The sequence below is a fragment of the Labeo rohita genome, chromosome 9 (assembly GCF_022985175.1).
Source record: "Labeo rohita strain BAU-BD-2019 chromosome 9, IGBB_LRoh.1.0, whole genome shotgun sequence".
Lineage (NCBI taxonomy): Eukaryota > Metazoa > Chordata > Actinopteri > Cypriniformes > Cyprinidae > Labeo > Labeo rohita.
The window spans coordinates 14350971-14368426 of NC_066877.1; the positions used below are offsets into that span (position 1 = coordinate 14350971).

The window sequence follows — 17456 nt, forward strand, 5'->3', positions numbered from 1 at the left end:
ATATTGGGCGGACTTGATAATGAATAATGATCATGACCTGCATTGACTGATGTGACAAAAATATCACATTGATGTTTTTATTCTGGAACGTTCTGTATTCCCTTTGGATATTTAAGAGACTGAATCATTGGATGCCAAAGAAAAAACTTTGCTTTAATATTTCACACTTTAGCTTCATTGTATGCAGGTCATACAAAAGTTTATATTTCAAAGCACAAAATGAATACAATAAATAATTTGGGATAAGCTGTATTTTCCTAAATACAGTTATATATATATACACAATATACTACTATTACAAAATATAGTAAAGCATAATTAACATGCCTAGACAAGAATTGGTATTTTTAGCACTACTCAAAATACAGTACCATAAAAATACAAGTTTAGTGTCTTGACATATAGCAGATTTTCCACTGAATTGATATCAGTTGCACACATCACTCAGGAAGTAAATCATCTCCCAGCTCTTCATCAGCAAACTCATCTTCCTCAGTGCGTTTCCTCGCTGCAGTTTTTGGTCTCTGCATTTGAGGCCCCAAAGGATCGACATATGAAGCATCTAAAATGAATGAACACAATGAAAGCAATTCATTTTATTAAGCACAGAGCAGGCTTTCTTCCTTATACGTGAAAGAGAAAACTTTTAAAGCTTTTAAAGGAGATCTACAAGATGAAATGTAAGTCTCTGGTGTCCCCAGAATGTGTCTGTGAAGTTTCAGCTCAAAATACCCCACAGATCCAGATTATTACATAATTTTGAAAATGCCTGTTTTAAGTGGAAGCAGACACACAGTTTTTGTGCATGTCTCTTTAAATGCAAATGAGCTGCTGCTCCCCGCCCCCTTTTCCAGAATAGGGCTGTGCCTTTACAGCTCATACCTCAGATGCTCTGCTAAAAAAACATCTCTTTGGTTTTGATTATCATGTCTATCACGCTGAAATCATGTTTTAAAACCATATCAGTTTAAACTTCTGATATAGGGTTTTCTAAGCGTACACATCTGAACTGAGCACACAGAAAGCGGCTGTCACATGGCATGCGAGTACTAAACTAAGTTCTTTTTCATGTCTCATTGCGCTTAAACTGTCAAATACACAGAAGCTTATGTTAAAAACACAGGACTTTTTTTTTTTTTTTTTTTTGAAGTATTGTCGAAAGAGATGGGTTTAGGAGTTACAAAAACAGTCGGTTATGTCTGTGAAGGTAAACCAGAAGTTGGCAACTAGTGTTGCCAACTTCTTTCAATGTAAAGAAGCTAAACCCAGCTTTAAAAGTTGATAAAAGTCACTAGATGACGTCAGATGCTATTTATTATTATGGTATTAGCACATTTATGACATCAGTGCGTCATATTGTCTTGCCTCTCTGTGATAATGAATTTTAATGCGGCCAAATCGCTCAATAAAATGGTTTGATTTATATATTTTACTGTTTTTGTTGTCAGACAATGGGATGAATATGAAACAGTGACTGAAATGCAGCCCATTAAAATTACATAACCAGCTCTCGAAGATATAAATCTGCAATAAAATCCTGATTCATAATCACAACATTGTTTAATGAAATCAAATACACATACATTTATAAAACAATGGCTGTGCTGTGATTTTAGCTTTACTTGCATGTAAAATAGAGTTAGAAGCAACAGAATATCTTTTTTTTAGATAGATAGAGAGAGAGAGAGAGAGAGAGAGAGAGAGAGACACACAAAGAGGTGTGTGTGTGATGGGAAAGCAAGACCTTGCGCTTGTGCTAAAGTACCAGAGAGTCGCAGAAACTAAATAAGGTTTGTCTAAGAAGTCACTAGATTTGTCGCTAGGCGCTTTTTTGGAAAAAAGCCTTTAAGTTGGCAACACTGGAAAATGCATGTTTACATTAGATCTGTGTGGCAGCAGCGTAATATACAGTAAATAAATCAATAAATCCACTGCTCTGTTGTCTCCTCTGAGGCTAGGACTCTAAATAGTGTTCTGTGCTCGTCTGTGTAGCCAATGACAGAACAGTTAGCATGCTTTGCTCAAACTTTTGCCATGTTGTAAGAACTGGTACACCGTTGTCACTTGGGCAGGGTTGCCAGGTTTTCACAACAAAACCTGCCCAATTGCTACTCAAAACTAGGCCAAAACTAGCCCAATCACATTTCGAGGGGGGGTTTGGCGGGATTCCCTTGGTAAAACTAGCATTCCAGGGGCTAAATATTACATTACTGGGGTCGCTTCAACCCGCGGACATGAAAAACAACCTGCAGTAACAGTGTTAAAGTAGCCCAATTATGCGAGAAAACCGCAGACTTGGCAACACTGGCACAGTGGGTGGAAACTTGCAGATTGAGGGGCTGTAATATTATAATTAGATCCTTTGACTATGTCACGGGAGAGTAAAATAATAGCAGCTTGTTTTTTTTTTCACAAACTTGCAGAGAAAGGCTTATCAAAAAATATTTACTGGGTTGTCTTTTTTCACATTTTCTGTGGGGACCCGGTTATAGTACTTAAACACTGAAAATGTCTGATTTTCCATAAATAAACCAGCAAGAAAAAGTAACAATATTATAGAAATGTAATAATAATTTGTCATCACACATGTAACACGTATGCATTTAGCAGATGCTTTTATCCAAGCAACTTGTATACACAATCAAACCTGGTAACCTGGTATTGCTAGAGTCATACCATACTGTTTGTTTACTGGAAGATGAATTACTCTACCACGATTTTATCTTCCTTAGATTGTTTATCATTCACAATGACAAGAATCTCCATAAAAATGATGAGTGAGTGTTGTTTCTCACCTATTTCCTGTTGAGTGCTGGCCTCGTATGGCTCATTGGACCCTGGAAGAGTTTTCAGTTTAACGCTAAGCCTCTCACCCTTGGCGCTGGTGCCATGGTTGCTCTGTCCACTGTCTGAGAAAACATCCAAAAGAGCCAGCGTTGGACTTGCAAACATTTCTGGAGTGAGAGTTATTTTACAGTAGTGTCTGGTCAGATTCTTCTCAACAGAACAAAAAAAAAGGCTTTCTGAGTTCCCACCATTGATAATACAAGCCATGCTTAAACGCTACGATAAAACAGGTGTTAGAATACAGATAAACAAAACATAAAAGCATAAAAAATAGCTCCAGCTTGCACTTGAAGCAAAGGCTATGTGACACTAGAATCCCTATCAAAGTGTGTTCACTCTGAAACCATATGACTTGCATTATGAAAAGCATTTGTGTTGCATAAAGACAACAGCACACAGCTGTGTTTCACATCTTGGCTGTGACGACAGGAACAGAGCGCTGAGGGGCAGATGTGAGACAGGAGTCTGGCAGGCAGGTAACTATGGGAGCCTTAAATGACCCAGTGACAAAACACAAAGGCATTAAAATGAAAAACCTTTTGCTGATTTAGTTTTTCCTACCATATACACCTGTGGAATGAAGCCAGAATCAAAATAAACATTTATTATATATAAGGGCCATTCTACAAAATTGGTTGGAAATGTCTTAAAAAATAGGTTTTTTGTTTTTCCACAAATTTTGTATGTATGCAAATTGTATAATATCCAAGGTATACATTTGTAGTGATTATGCAGTTAATTCTTATATTGTATTTTCAGAAAGCTTTGGAATATTTGTCCTCTCCACAAATTTGTCACTACATATATATTAATTAAAAAGTTTTCATTGGTAAATCAATAACAATTACCATTTTAACAATACTTCAAGTGTGATTTATGAGATTTGCTACATTTTGAATCCAATTTTGTCTTTGTAAAAGGCAAGTTCATATGATTTCAAATTTAAGGATTCATTAGTTGGAATATACATTGAATCAAACACTATCATAACATCTTACTTGATAATTCAGGATACATTATTTTGTGACAAAACCTCCCATGTTTCGGTAGCGACCACATCACAATACAAAATTTTAACCCACATACTAAAACTCTACTAAAACATACTAAAATAATAAAAATTTGCATAACTGTACTAAAATTTATTTCCTCCAAATAAAGCATTATGTGTTCCCTTTTGTCACTACTGAAACAATGATGACGTTTTAGTCGTTGCTGTTACAGTAGTGACAATTTTATGGTATAACACCCAAAAAAAAACCCAAAGATGTCACTACCGAAACATCACCAAATGGTTCGGTTGTGACTATTTTAGATACTCTTGAACCTTACTCAAAGATGTTAATCAGCACATGGTTAGCTATCACAGTTCTGAACAGTTGTACACATATAAAAACTAAATGTTATGGAATAACTCCCAAAAAGTGTGTTTAATTATAAAAAAAAATTTATTTGATAGTTATGTTCCTTAAAGTTACACACAGATTTTTCATACTTTTGAAAAGATTTACCTCAAAATGATGAGACCTATCTTCTCACACCTTGTAGCTATGAGAGAGAGGGGCACAGGGAATATTTCCTGATCATAAATTTTTAGGTTCAGTTAAAATCAGTCTTTCGGTAGTGTTTTGGTAGTGACATGAAAATGTGGGACAGTAAAAAAAAAGTAACTTTTTTTTTTTTAACTTCACGTTAAAAAAAAAAAAAAAAAATCAAAAGATATTTTTTAAAAACAACAATGGAAAAAAAACAAAAATATTTCAATATCATTTTCATAACTTGAAATTTAGGGGTTAGGGTTTGGGACAGCCACTTCCCAACTGAAAGTACCTACTAAATGATGATTTTTATATATATTAAGCTTACTGATATTTTAAACATTATTGTGGGTTTCAATAGATAAAAGGATCTTAGTAAACATTTAAGAGTTGAATACTTAAATGCTTTTAAAATGTGTTTTTGGTAGTGGGACAGCAGTTCGAACCAATTCTGTAGAATGGCCCATAAAACAAAAAACATCTTTAATGTTCTATCAGTTTATGCATCCAAGTGGGCAAGTAACAGTTATGAGAGTACAGTAAGAATCAAGCCCTCGGATGTTGTTCAGGAGTGTACTTGTGAAATATCTCACTGGTTTATTTGCACTCAGTACTTTGCAAACAGAAAGATGGTGCTGGAAACACTGTGTCAGACAGTGAGAGCGGGATATTCCCTGGAAACAGTGGTTTTGGCAGATTGGGCTTTCACAGCACATGTTCGCTCTCTATTGTGCTGTGATTGAATTTATGTCTTTGGACGCTGTATCATTATGGGAAACTACAGGCATTAAAACAACATTTTGACATATGGACTGGGCAGCTGGGTTTAAAGTTTTCCATGAACCTTGCAGCTATGTGTTTTTCATTTTTAATCATCCACAGCACTGATCATCTAACTGCACAGTGAAATCCTGTACATACCTCTGCCCTGCTCCAGCACAGGACTATACTTAGCTTCTGAGCGAGAAACTGCAGAGAAAAGGAAGGGAAGAGAAGAAGACAGGACTCTGAAGAGACACTGAGAAAGCTAGACAGAGCTGAGAGCTGAGGCCTACGCATTAGGTTGTGTTATGCAACAATGAAGACTGTTTGTGAATAAAATGATAAACTTAGCGTTATGTGTTGAGATCAGTTATGACTGCAGGGCAGAATGTAAGGAATGAATGGCATTCGTAACAAGGCTGACTCAAAGCAGCAGTTTATTCACGAGCAGAATGCAATGCCATGCTTGTTTTATATGTGTACAGGAGGAGTGTGTGAGTTTTTCCTCTAATGTATTTCTGTAGTGTGTGTAGTCATACCACTGGCTCTCAGAGGAGGGGTATTGATGGGGCTTGAGCTGCTCCCTTTCAGGTGCACAGCCATGAACAGAGAATAACAGAGATAAACAATAAAAGAGAATAACAGATTACCAACAAAATGAAGATGAAGCTTACAATATATTAGGAAAAGAAAATGCTTTCGGAGGAAAAATTCAGTTCTGTCCGACTGCTGTACCAATATGACTGCTTTCATGAATGTGATTATTTGATGTGTCTGACTGGCTACCGTTGAAATTTTGGGGTCAGTAGTTTTTTTATTTTTTATTTTTAAATGTATTTTTATTTAGCAAGGATGCATTCAATTGATCGAAAGTGACAGTATAGGTTACAGTTTCATAAATGTATCTCTGTTTTCAAAAATATTGAGCAGCAGATTTTTATACATAGATAATGAGAAATGTTTCTAGAGCAGCAAATCAGTATATTAGAATGATTTCTGAAGGATCACGTGACACTGAAGAATGGAATAATGATGAATGCTGAAAATTCAGCTTTGCATTACAGAAATAACATAAAATATAATAAATAAGAAAGCATATTTTAAATTGTAATAATATTACATAATATTACAGTTCTTACTGTTATACGTTTGAAAATCTTACTGATCCCAAACCTTTAAAAGCATGTAGGCCCTTTACTTTTCAGATTTTCCACTGTAATGAGAATTATGACTCATTTAAATTTTTGAAGAACCCAAATGAAATCCATTATAAAACCAACAACTTTCACAATAAACTAGCTTCCTATAATGCCTGCTGCCTGCTCTATGCTATTGAAGCCCTTTTCCACCACTAAATAAAAAAAAATTAAAAAAAAGATCTTTATCTCTCAATTCTTACATTTTTTCTCAGATATATTTTTATATTGCGTGATATAAAATCAGAACTGTGAGAAATAAAGTCTGAATTGTGAGTTATCTCAGATTTTTTCCTCAGAATTACGTGATATAAACTCACAATCATGAGAAATAGCGTCAGAAGAGCAAGCTTTTCTCTCAATTTTTTTTTCTCAGAATTGCATGATATAAACTCACAATCAAGAGAAATAAATTCAGAATTGCAAGTTTTTTTTAAGATTTATTTATTTTATTTTTTATTTATTATGATAGGACAGATCAGAATGGACAGGAAACGAAGTGGGAGAGAGATAGGGGGCAGGATCGGGAAAGGTCCTCAAGCCGGGATTCGAATACGGGACGCCCGTAACGCAATAGCGCTGTATGTCAGCGCACTGACATTTTTATCTCAAAAATGTTTTTCTCAGAAATAAAGTCAGAATTGCTAGTTTTTATCTCAGAACTGCGTGATAAAAACTGTGGCAATTGTGACTATTTCTTGCAAGTGTGCATTCATATCTCAGATGTTTTTCTGAATTGTGATATAAATTGCGAGATAAAGTCCAGTCTTGAGGAGAGAAAAAAGACTGATATGTTCTCAGAATATCTTACGATTCTTACATAATTTGGAATTCTGAGAAAAAAAAGAATTTTGTCTCACAATTCTGACTTTATAAATCACAATTGTGAATTTATATCTCACAATTCTGAGGGGAAAAAAAAGTCAAAATTGCGAGATAAAAAGTCGCAATCAACTTTTTTATTTTTTATTCAGTGGTGGAAATGGGTTTCCATACTATTCTACTGAGGCAGAAAGTGATCATACCACTGGGCTTCTTGGGGTTTGAGCTGCTTCCTAATGTGTTAGAAGACATGAAAAGAAAGTATTGGAAGAAGAAAGCAGTGAGATGCAGTAAGACGCTGCTATCAGTCACTTGTTTGAAAATGAGTGTGCTGCATGACCTTTGAACCCAGCACTGCCTGAAGCTGACAACTGGACATCACCTGACAAGAGATCCACATCTAATATCCCAAAAGAAGAATCAAGAACGAAAAAATAATGTTTTTAATTAAATAAAATAATATTACTACACTATAAATTCAACCAAAGGTCTAAAGGAAAGTTGTTGGATTAAAATCTCTAAATCATGTGATTTAGGGAACAGGTGTCTAAGACTCATGCAGTTTCTTTTTGAAATATCACATCACAGGACTAGCAGTCTCCACTAAGCTTGTCCACCTGGAGTTACTACATTAGGGGAATTACAGTCATACCACTGGGTTTCTTAGGGAGAGTGTGTGTAAGGTTTGAAGAATTTCCTGTTTACCAACAGAGGCAGATTACAGGTTGAGGTCGAAGGAAAAAGTAAAGCAGAAGCATGTATTCAGTTAATGACTAGAGTATCTTTTTAAAGGTTGATCGATGAGGTTGAGTTAAAACTATCCACTCACCACTGCCAGCGCTGCCTTCCCTGCGGCCTCGAGCACTGCTGTCCCTCCCAGATCTCACCCTCTGTGTGTCAATAACAGCATGCTGTCAAATATTCTACAGCTCTTTTTTTGAGTTAGAGCTTCAAATATTTTATATACAGACCATCAAACATGTTCCTCAGTAATTAACTATAGATTTCCTGGCTAAAGGAACAGGTGAAGAAAAAACCTGGATAATCTGTATCTTGTTCTAAATTCTAAACTTTGAAACTCTCCACACTTGATTTAAAGACGTTTATCTCTCTAGACAGCTGTTTTTTTTCTTCAATCCTCACTTCCACTCAACTATTTTTTTTTATTATTTGTTTGCATATATTCTTGTATTTCCTTTTACATTGTTTCTCCTTTTACAACTGTCCTTTTACGATGTTTATTATTATTTTACTATTAAAGAGCTGCTAAATGATTTTTTCGTTGTTTCTTTTAAAAAGATAGTTCACTCAAAAATGAAAATATTGTCATAAATTACTCAACCTCATGCTGTTCCAAATCTGTAAGACCTTCGTTCATCTTCGGGAACACAAATTAAGATTATTTAGATTAAATCCGAGAGCTCTCTAACCCACCATAGACAGCAAGGGTCCTACCACAGTCAAGGCACAGAAACGTAGTATTTTTGCTTTCTTTGCGCACAAAAAGTGTTCTCGTAGCTTCATAAAAATTAAGGTTGAACCACTAAAGTCACATGGACCATTTTAACGATATCCTTACTGCATTTTTGTGCCTCGACGATGGTAGGACCCTTGCTGTCTATGGAGGGTCAGAAAGCTCTGGGATTTCATTCAAAATATCTTAATTTCTGTTGCAAAGATGAACCAGCTTTGAGCATCAACTTTGAGCAATTGTTTGTTTCAGTTTTCCCTCTTTTCCTCACTTTCCTTTGGTAAAAGTGCCATGCACAATTTACTTTCACTTTCAAATTGGCGGCAATTCTGCGTCGAGCAGTTGTTTGTTTTTAGTTTGTTTGAGTTTTCCCTCTTTTCTTCACTTTCCTTTGGTTTTTTATGTAGCTTGTAAAAGCATCAAGCGCATTTTACTTTTACTTTTACATTAGAGGCATTAACATAACGTAACAAACTTTTATTAACAAAACGAATAAAAATTCACTATGTTATATTCCTAATATAAAATAATAACTTACACAAAGTTTACACCTTGATGTAATATATACATATAAAATATACACAGTTTAAATAAATAAAAAACCAGCAAATACTGTGGAACCAAATACATATGAAACTTCCACTATCATCTTTGATAAATGGCAGGCTTTTCAAAATCCAAAATATTTTTAAAACAGGCGCTTTTGCATTTCATTTTAAAACTCTCAAGGCCTTAATTCACAGAAAAGCGATTTAAGACTTTTTAAGACTTTTTTTAGGACCCACGGAATCCCTGTGAACGAATGTCTTATGGGTTTGAGACATTTTTGGGTGAACTGTCCCTTTAACAATGACAATACACATCTATTCTATCTATTTTATTCTTAAGCAAAAGAGGCAGCATGTAGCACACAGCATGAGAGAAATAAGGGTACCTGCTCTCTGATCTCCTTCATTTTTTCAACTTTCTTGAGTTTGGTGGCATAATCCTGCACCTCTTTTAGCCCCATATCTGTGCACAGCCTGACCAGGAAGCGTAGACCTGCATGACAGAAACAACATGAGATTCAGAGCCACTAGATGGGTACAGAAAATCAAAATAAAATAACTGCTGAGCACATTACATTCAACATTTTCTGGAAATTTCCGATGAATGTCCTTGTAGGTCTCAAGTGCCTTCTGATAATTCCCTAAAAAAAAAAAAAATAAATAAAATTTTGAAGGCCTTGAAATTACAGCTTACGGTTACATTTATCATTATTGTCATGTTCATACCACTTCTCCTGTAACAGCTAGCCACCATCAGCTGCCACTTCACCTGTGTCGGTCTGAAATTCATGAAAATTTATTAAAATAAAAAATCTACAGATACGAGCATTCATGATAAATACGATATTTAGTAACTTACTGAATGAGGGTAGCTCTCTCAAAGTACTGAATAGCTTTTTCACAGAACTGGGTGTCGATGTAATATGCTCCCAACCATTCAATGACACTTATGTTTGAGGGAAAATACCTGTACGACTGAAATAAACAACACCATTTATTTATTTACTACTTCAAATGTTACCTCTGTCTATCCTCTTTCTTGAGGGAAACTCCTTTTTCTCACCTCATAATAGTACTGGAAGGCCTGAGACTTGTCTCCTTCATTATCATAAAGGTCACCCAGTTTGGCCAGCACCTGGGCATCTGTGGGGGTCACACTGGTGAGCTGCATCAGCCATTCAATGGCCTGATGAGGGTCCTCCAACATCTCGTATCTAAAGCCGCTTAAGGAATATGACTCTTAACAAGCAACTTCATACCATACTTACTGTCTGCCATTCTATTTAATAGCAACCGAACTTACAAAAACCATCAGAACCGAGTTTCATTTAAATACTGAGTACTGATATTCTAAGGGAGGATACAGATTAGCCAGCTGGTACATGACTTGAGCACTGTTTCTGAGGATAGCATGCAGTTTGAGGAAGCAGTCGAGGGCTTCCTCCAGTCTACCCAGTCTCTTATAGGTCAAACCTGCAGGAGGATTTTGAGATTTCTGCTTTAAAATTACTTACATTAATATATAGTCTTGGTCTCATCTGAAACATTTTAAATGTAGAAAAATGTATTTAAATCACATGTGGTGTTTGTGATGGCAGACCTAAGTTATAGAGCGCTTCAGTGCAGGAGGAGTCATTACGAAGAGCCTCCTTATAAAATTCTGCTGCTTTCTCATGGTCCTCTTTCACGAACACTGTGTTGCCTTTGTTCACCAGGGCAGCAGGGTTGTAGCGGTCAGCGCTCATGGCCAGCTCAGCATAGCGGTCAGCCTGGTCAAAATCCTTTTCCTGGAGAAGACACATAAATAGGCAGATGGAAGCAATAAAACAAGAGCATGTCGATGAAGACCTTATTAACACAATGTAATAAATACAACAATGACCAGTTCTTTGAGGTAAATGCCTTATAATACTGTACTCACCAAAAAGTAAAGAAAAGAAAGATTAGTGGCAGCAGCACTTTTTACCCGACTGTCCTTCTTCTCAAACATCTTTAGCGTCTCTACTGCCTGGAAACAGAATAAGACAATGTGATTAGGCTGTGATTTCAAGGAAATTAGTGATATAAATAGATGTTTGAGTAATGCCTACATACACTTGAGTTACATCACATTACATTTGCTGCTACATGAAATGAGAGAAGCAATGCAACACAACACAATATTGGCACACATATACACAAGGCCTACTGCAGACAGACACACATGTTTTTTAACAACACAAACATACCTCAGCCTCAATAGTCATGCAGATGGACAGGCAAGAAAACAAAATAAAATGGACCATTGAATGTGGAAAGTGTTATAAGACAGAAACAAGGGTTCCACACAGACAGAGTAATATGGTTCTGTTCTGTGATAATATATCAAATGCAACACAATTTGAGTGTGTCTCCAGGTACCCATCTACCTGTTTGAAATCCCTCTGTCTTAGGTAGGTAATAGCCTTATTGATCTCCAAGTCATTTGCAAGCTCCACATACTGTGAACCCTTCACCATGTCCACACACCTGTAAAAAGTACCAAAATAAGCTTCAGGACAAACTGTATGGACAGTTCACTTTACTCTGTTATAAACAGTCTTTCAAAATAAATACTACATAAATATTGTTAAAGGAATATCAAAGTCTTGCGCTTTAACGCCCTCTTGTGGAATACATACACTGCTGTTTAAAAGTTTGGGATCCATATTTTAATGTTTATAATGTTATTACAATTTCAAATAATGTTTTTGTATTTTAATATACTTTTTGACGCAAAGCTGAATTTTTAGCATTATTATTCCAGTCTTTAGTGTCACATGATCCTTCAGAAATCATTCTAATGTGCTGATTTATTATCAAAATGTTGAAAACAGTTGTGCTGCTTAATATTTCTTTGGAACCTGTGATATTTTTCAGGATTCTTTGATAAATAAAAAGTTTAAAAGTACAGCATTTTTTTTAAATAGACATCTTTTCTAACAATGTAAGTCTTTACTATCACTTTTTTATCAATTTAACACATCCTTGCTGAATAATAGTATTAATTTCTATAAAAAAAAAAATATAATAATAATAAAATAAATTACTGACCCCAAACTTGTTAACATTTTTAAAGATCTTTTTAACGTTTTAATTATAAAAGAATCATGAGAAAAGTTTCACAGGTTCAAAAAAAAATATTAAGCAGCACAACTGTTTTCAACATTGATAATAAATCAGCATATTAGAATGATTTCTGAAGTATTGTGTGACACTGAAGACTAATGACTGAAGAAAGTTCAGGTTTGCATCACGGAAATAAACAATATTACACAGTATATCAAAATAGAAAACCATTATTTTAAATTGCAATAATATTTCACAATATTACTGTTTTTTTCTGTATTTTTGATCGAATAAACAAACCCTTGATGAGCATAAGAAACGTCTTTAAAAAACATTGAAAATCTTACTGATCCCAAACTTTTGAACAGCAGTGTAGGTTACTATTTAAAAGTTTGAGGTATGACAGACTTTTTAAGGTTTTTGAAAGAAATATCTTTTGCTTGCCAAGTCATTTTATTAAAATAAAAAAATCAGGAAAATAATAATACTGTGAAATTTTACAATATATAAGTACTGTTTTCTATTTTAATAAAATGCATTCTTAACGCTGAATAAAAGTATAAATCTCTTTAAGGAAAAAAAAAAAAAAATATATATATATAAATAACTCACCAGTCAAACCCAGCTGCAAATGATGACTCAATGGCTGGAGCAATAAGCTTGGCTGAGGTCATAATGTATTTTTCTGCTAGTGCTTTTCTAAAAGGAAAAACAAAACAAAAATAGTCACAGAAAAAAAGCAGGCGCACTGAAATGAAATATGTATTTTTTCTAAGAATAATAAATACCAAGCTGTAATATTATAGATCTGACTGAACATTTAATACATTACAGTACCTCTCCCTTTCCATTTGGTGAAGCTTATCATTCTTTATAGCCTCAATCACCATGTTTGCATGAGGGTCATCCTGAAATAAAAATAAATAAATAAATAAATAAAACACATAAAACATAAATCAGTTAAAATCCATGACTAACAAGGATTTAAACTATAGACTCACATTTGGAGGGATGTATTTGTCATCATCATCAATACCGAGGGGCACACAAATGAGTTTCTGAAAAGCTTTCTTCATCCTCTCGCGGTCTCCAATGGCATAGTAACACAGGATGAGGTTAAAGCCTGTCTTTATGTTGGGGTTCTCGCTCATGATGTACTCAAAGGATGTGATGGCATCTGAGTACTGGCCCATATGTATGAACACAACTCCAATATTCTGCATGATCTTTATCCTATACAATAAGAGAATGTTACATGTTGAAAATTACATCAGTTTGCCCACGACCTGTATACATTGAATAATGCAAAACAATTATGCAGTTCACACAACAAGTACTGACCTCATTGCATTGTGGGCATTTGAGATCTGATCCAAAGCCATGCGGTAAAATTTGATTGCTTTTGTGTAGTTCTTTTGCTTGAAATAGATATTTGCCATGTTCACTTTCAACCGTCCTAGAGTGGGGTAAGCAATTACAGGAAAACCTGATATTAGACACTTACATCAAAAAGAAGTGAATTTGAGATATTTTAAAACACATTTGAAATTCACTCACCAGCATTATTGAACATTTTGTTCTTCACAATGACTTGGTAAGTGTTCAAGGCCTCGGTGTACATGTCATTACTGGCATACTGGTTTGCTAAATTAAACAACACCTGAACAAAGCATAAAACAGTCATGTGAATTTTCGGTTTTCAGTCAAGACGTGAATTTTATATGGAGCAGTGAACTCACAGAGTACGTCAGATCCAGATTGATGTGGTCTGCCGTGCCAGTTTGTTCTCTCTGTCTCACCAAAGCCCTTTCCTTCCTGCCAGCCTCCTTGGCTTTCTCTAAAGACTGTAGAAAAAAGATAATTCGGCATCCGAATGTCAATTCTTCAAAACCACTTATAGCAGCTAAACCTACCAGCTGAAGATCTCCACGAGCGTGAGCGAGACAGCTCTCCTCTATCAAATCATTCACTTTCTTTTCGAGGATCTTTATCTTCTCCTCTGGACTGAACAAGAAAACAGTTATACTAAAAAGGTGTCCATCCAAGTGGGGTCTAGTAAACAAAACTTTGTCAATGGCTTCTCAAGTACTATGAAAGAAGAGGGATGCATACGTGTCTTCATTCTTTGTCTCTAACGGAGGGGCCGGTCCTTTTGATTGTCCCAGTGGATCAAACACTGAACCTGGAAATTCAAACAATTCAAATGAAGGAACCTATCTTCTTTTTGACCATCAGAAGTTAAAATGCATGAATCAAATTTCATTAAATATATTTCAAGTAAAATGTGTCTGTGTTTCATGTGTGAAAGCACCTCTAGCTATAGCTGAAGAATATCCTGCTGCTCGCACTGCGGTCATGGGACGTGCTGCACCGTCCTGTACAGCACACAAAAACATAGAAAACAAATAAAATTTCAATGCATATGACTTAAAGGACAAATAAACAAGAGATCTGTCCCACCTGAACAGCTCCAGTCATAGGCCTTCCCATTGCAGTTCCAACAGGAATCCGAGACTAGATATTAATATAAAGACATATAAGAAGACCAAATAGTATCAATTTAATACCAACATCTGAAAAACTTCACAATCCCTAATTGAAACATGAAATTAATTCAGTATAGCCAACCAGAAATGTGTTGGCTTTTCCAGCTATTTGATTTCACCATTGTAATTCTGACTATATAATCTCTCACCTCTTGGACTCCTTCACCTTTCCTGCCCTGACAGCTGTCTTCCTGATTATAAGACACTGTACATTCTGAGAAGCTATCATTCTAACATAAGCTATTGAATTTTCAGTCCGAAATGCAGAAATGCTTTTCTCACCCCATAGGCTGTTCCAATCGGTCGCCCTCCAATAGCAGTGCCAGGATATTTTGCAGTCATCTAAAAATATTTAATAAATTATTACTATTATCACTGGTGTGCTTGACGTTCTATACAGCAGCTTAATCGGCAAATACAATATTACTTACTGGTGGTCTTCTGCCATGACTAGTCCTGACTGCCTGCTGAAAGGCCACATCGTTGTGAAGGTCCTGCAGGAACAGGAAAATCATGATGCATAAAAGCAAATTATGACAGTCAATAAATGCATGCCTGTAGTGTAAGTATTTGTGCACCTCCGAGTCAAAAGTCGGATTGTAATCATTGTAGCCAGTGTACAAATCATCCTCCTCTTCCTCTGGGACAAGATGTACGTTCTCCATCTGAAATAACAAAACATTAACAAAACTCAAGTTTTTTATAATAATTATAATAAACAGACTAATTATAAATAATAAGAATAGAAGGCTAATGCCATTTTCAGGCAACAATGGAGACACTTTAAATAAAAAAACTACACAGTGGGAATCTATAAAACAAGAAAGAATGGCCCAGGCAAAAAAAAAAAAGTGCACTTCCATAATGTACTTAAAGTGCTGTTCATTCATGCACTAATTTTGTACTTAATATACTAAAAACTATTCTTTAGTACTTCTTAAAATAACCTTAAGAACATCTACACTACCAGTCAACAGTTTTTTAATGTTTTTTCAAGAAGTCTCTTCTGCTCATCAAGCCTGCTTTTATTTGTTTCAAAGTACAGCAAAAACAATACAATTTTGAAAATATTTTTACTAAATAAAATAACCCTTTTCTATTTAAATATATTTTAAAATGTAATTTATTCCTGTGATCAAAACTTAATTTTTAGTCTTCAGTGTCACATATTTAAAACAGTAGAGCACTTTTTCAGGATTCTTTGATAAATAGAAAGATCTAAAGATCAGGATTTACCTGAAATGAAAAGCTTTTATACACTATACCATTCAAAAGCTTGAAGTCAGTATAATTTTTTATTTAGCAAGGATGCTTTAAATTGACCAAAAGTGATGATAAAGACATTTATAATGTTACAAAAGGTTTCTATTTCAGATAAATGCTGTTCTTCTCAACTTTCTATTCATCAAAGAAACTTGGCAAAATTCTACTGTTTTCAACATAATAATAAAAATGTTTTTAGCAACAAATCAGAATATTAGAAAGATTTCTGAAGGATCATGCGACTGGAGTAATGATGCTAAAAATGTAGCTTTTAAATTACAGAAGTAAATTACATTTTAAAATGTATTCAAATAGAATATGTTCTTAAATATTAAAAATATTTCAAAAATTCACTCTGTTTGCTGTACGTTGAATATAATAAATGCAGGCTTGGTGAGCAGAAGAGTCATTAAAACATTAAAAATCTTACTGTTCAAAAACTTTTGACTGATAGTATAAGTGTACTTAAATGTGCCATTTTGGGACACCATGAATATGAACTAAAATGTGCTTTTAACATACTATCTCTGAACTAAAAAAGTATTTAGTTACCACTTGTAGTACCCATTAGCGTATGAAAGATGGGTTCAGCTGTACTACAAAGTTGTAACCAACGTTAAATACACTTTTAATCCACAGATAGTATATTTAAAAGCAAGCACATTAAGTTAATATTCATGGTGTCCCAAAACAGCACTTTTGAGTATACTTAGATGCTCTTAAGATTATCTTAGGAAGTATTAAAGAATAGTTTTTTATATTAAGTACAAAAATAGTGCTTGAAAATAGAACACTTTCAGTACTTTATGGAAGTACATTTGTTTTTCACCTGAGAGAGCAACTCTTACAACTTTTAGGTATTATTTTGAACAAACTGTTAAATATATTGGCAAATAAATGGAATAAATAGGCATTGTTTTGAATGTATACTCTATAAAAACCGTTGGTTTAACTGTTACATGGCTAGTTCACGACTATACCACGTATCTTGCATACAATTTAACTACCAGCATCTGAGGTTTGTGAATTTTGATAGTTTTACATACCTGGTTAATAGAGCAGTTTGCTTACCGAAGAAAAGTGTATATTAATGACAGTTTTAAACTGAAATATCCCACAAAACCGTGTATGTAGCACGACAGCAGCCAGCTACAGCTCGCTAACTGCGCTAAGCAACACGTCCGTTGCTAGGATACAGAGACTGATTGCCATAGTGGCTAACGTTAAACACCGGCGACTTTACGGTGACTTTCGCTATTGGTTGTTGCGTTTATTACATTTGTGTCTATGTTTTTATATTACATTTCTGAATGTACGTATGAACGTCTTTTGCGCTGCAATTCAATGAATTATCGTTCTGTAAAATCCTGAGGTAT

At 34.8% G+C, this 17456-nt stretch overlaps 1 protein-coding gene across 7 annotated transcripts; it reads right to left on the reverse strand.

Moving 5' to 3' along the window:
* Nucleotides 1-152: 152 nt before the first annotated feature.
* Nucleotides 153-17442, reverse strand: ift88 (intraflagellar transport 88 homolog). Of its 7 annotated transcripts, XM_051119063.1 has the most exons (31): nt 17127-17442; nt 15396-15482; nt 15249-15311; nt 15100-15159; nt 14732-14785; nt 14583-14646; nt 14384-14453; nt 14185-14275; nt 14011-14115; nt 13829-13931; nt 13613-13727; nt 13273-13504; nt 13109-13179; nt 12884-12970; nt 11593-11692; nt 11106-11192; nt 10785-10971; nt 10549-10657; nt 10248-10398; nt 10044-10159; nt 9911-9963; nt 9760-9825; nt 9571-9677; nt 7995-8055; nt 7818-7862; nt 7506-7565; nt 7369-7398; nt 5687-5731; nt 5307-5354; nt 2796-2909; nt 153-562 (listed from the first exon to the last, which is right to left on the reverse strand). In XM_051119063.1, the coding sequence occupies exons 2-31, from the start codon at nt 15480-15482 to the stop codon at nt 441-443; spliced, it is 2703 nt and encodes a 900-aa protein (XP_050975020.1). In that variant the 5' UTR covers nt 17127-17442; the 3' UTR covers nt 153-440. The 7 variants fall into 7 exon arrangements, with proteins under 7 accessions (XP_050975020.1, XP_050975021.1, XP_050975022.1 ...); XM_051119064.1 differs by lacking the exon at nt 7818-7862 and having other exon boundaries at nt 154-562; nt 17127-17441; XM_051119065.1 differs by lacking the exons at nt 7369-7398; nt 7818-7862 and having other exon boundaries at nt 154-562; nt 17127-17441.
* Nucleotides 17443-17456: the final 14 nt, after the last annotated feature.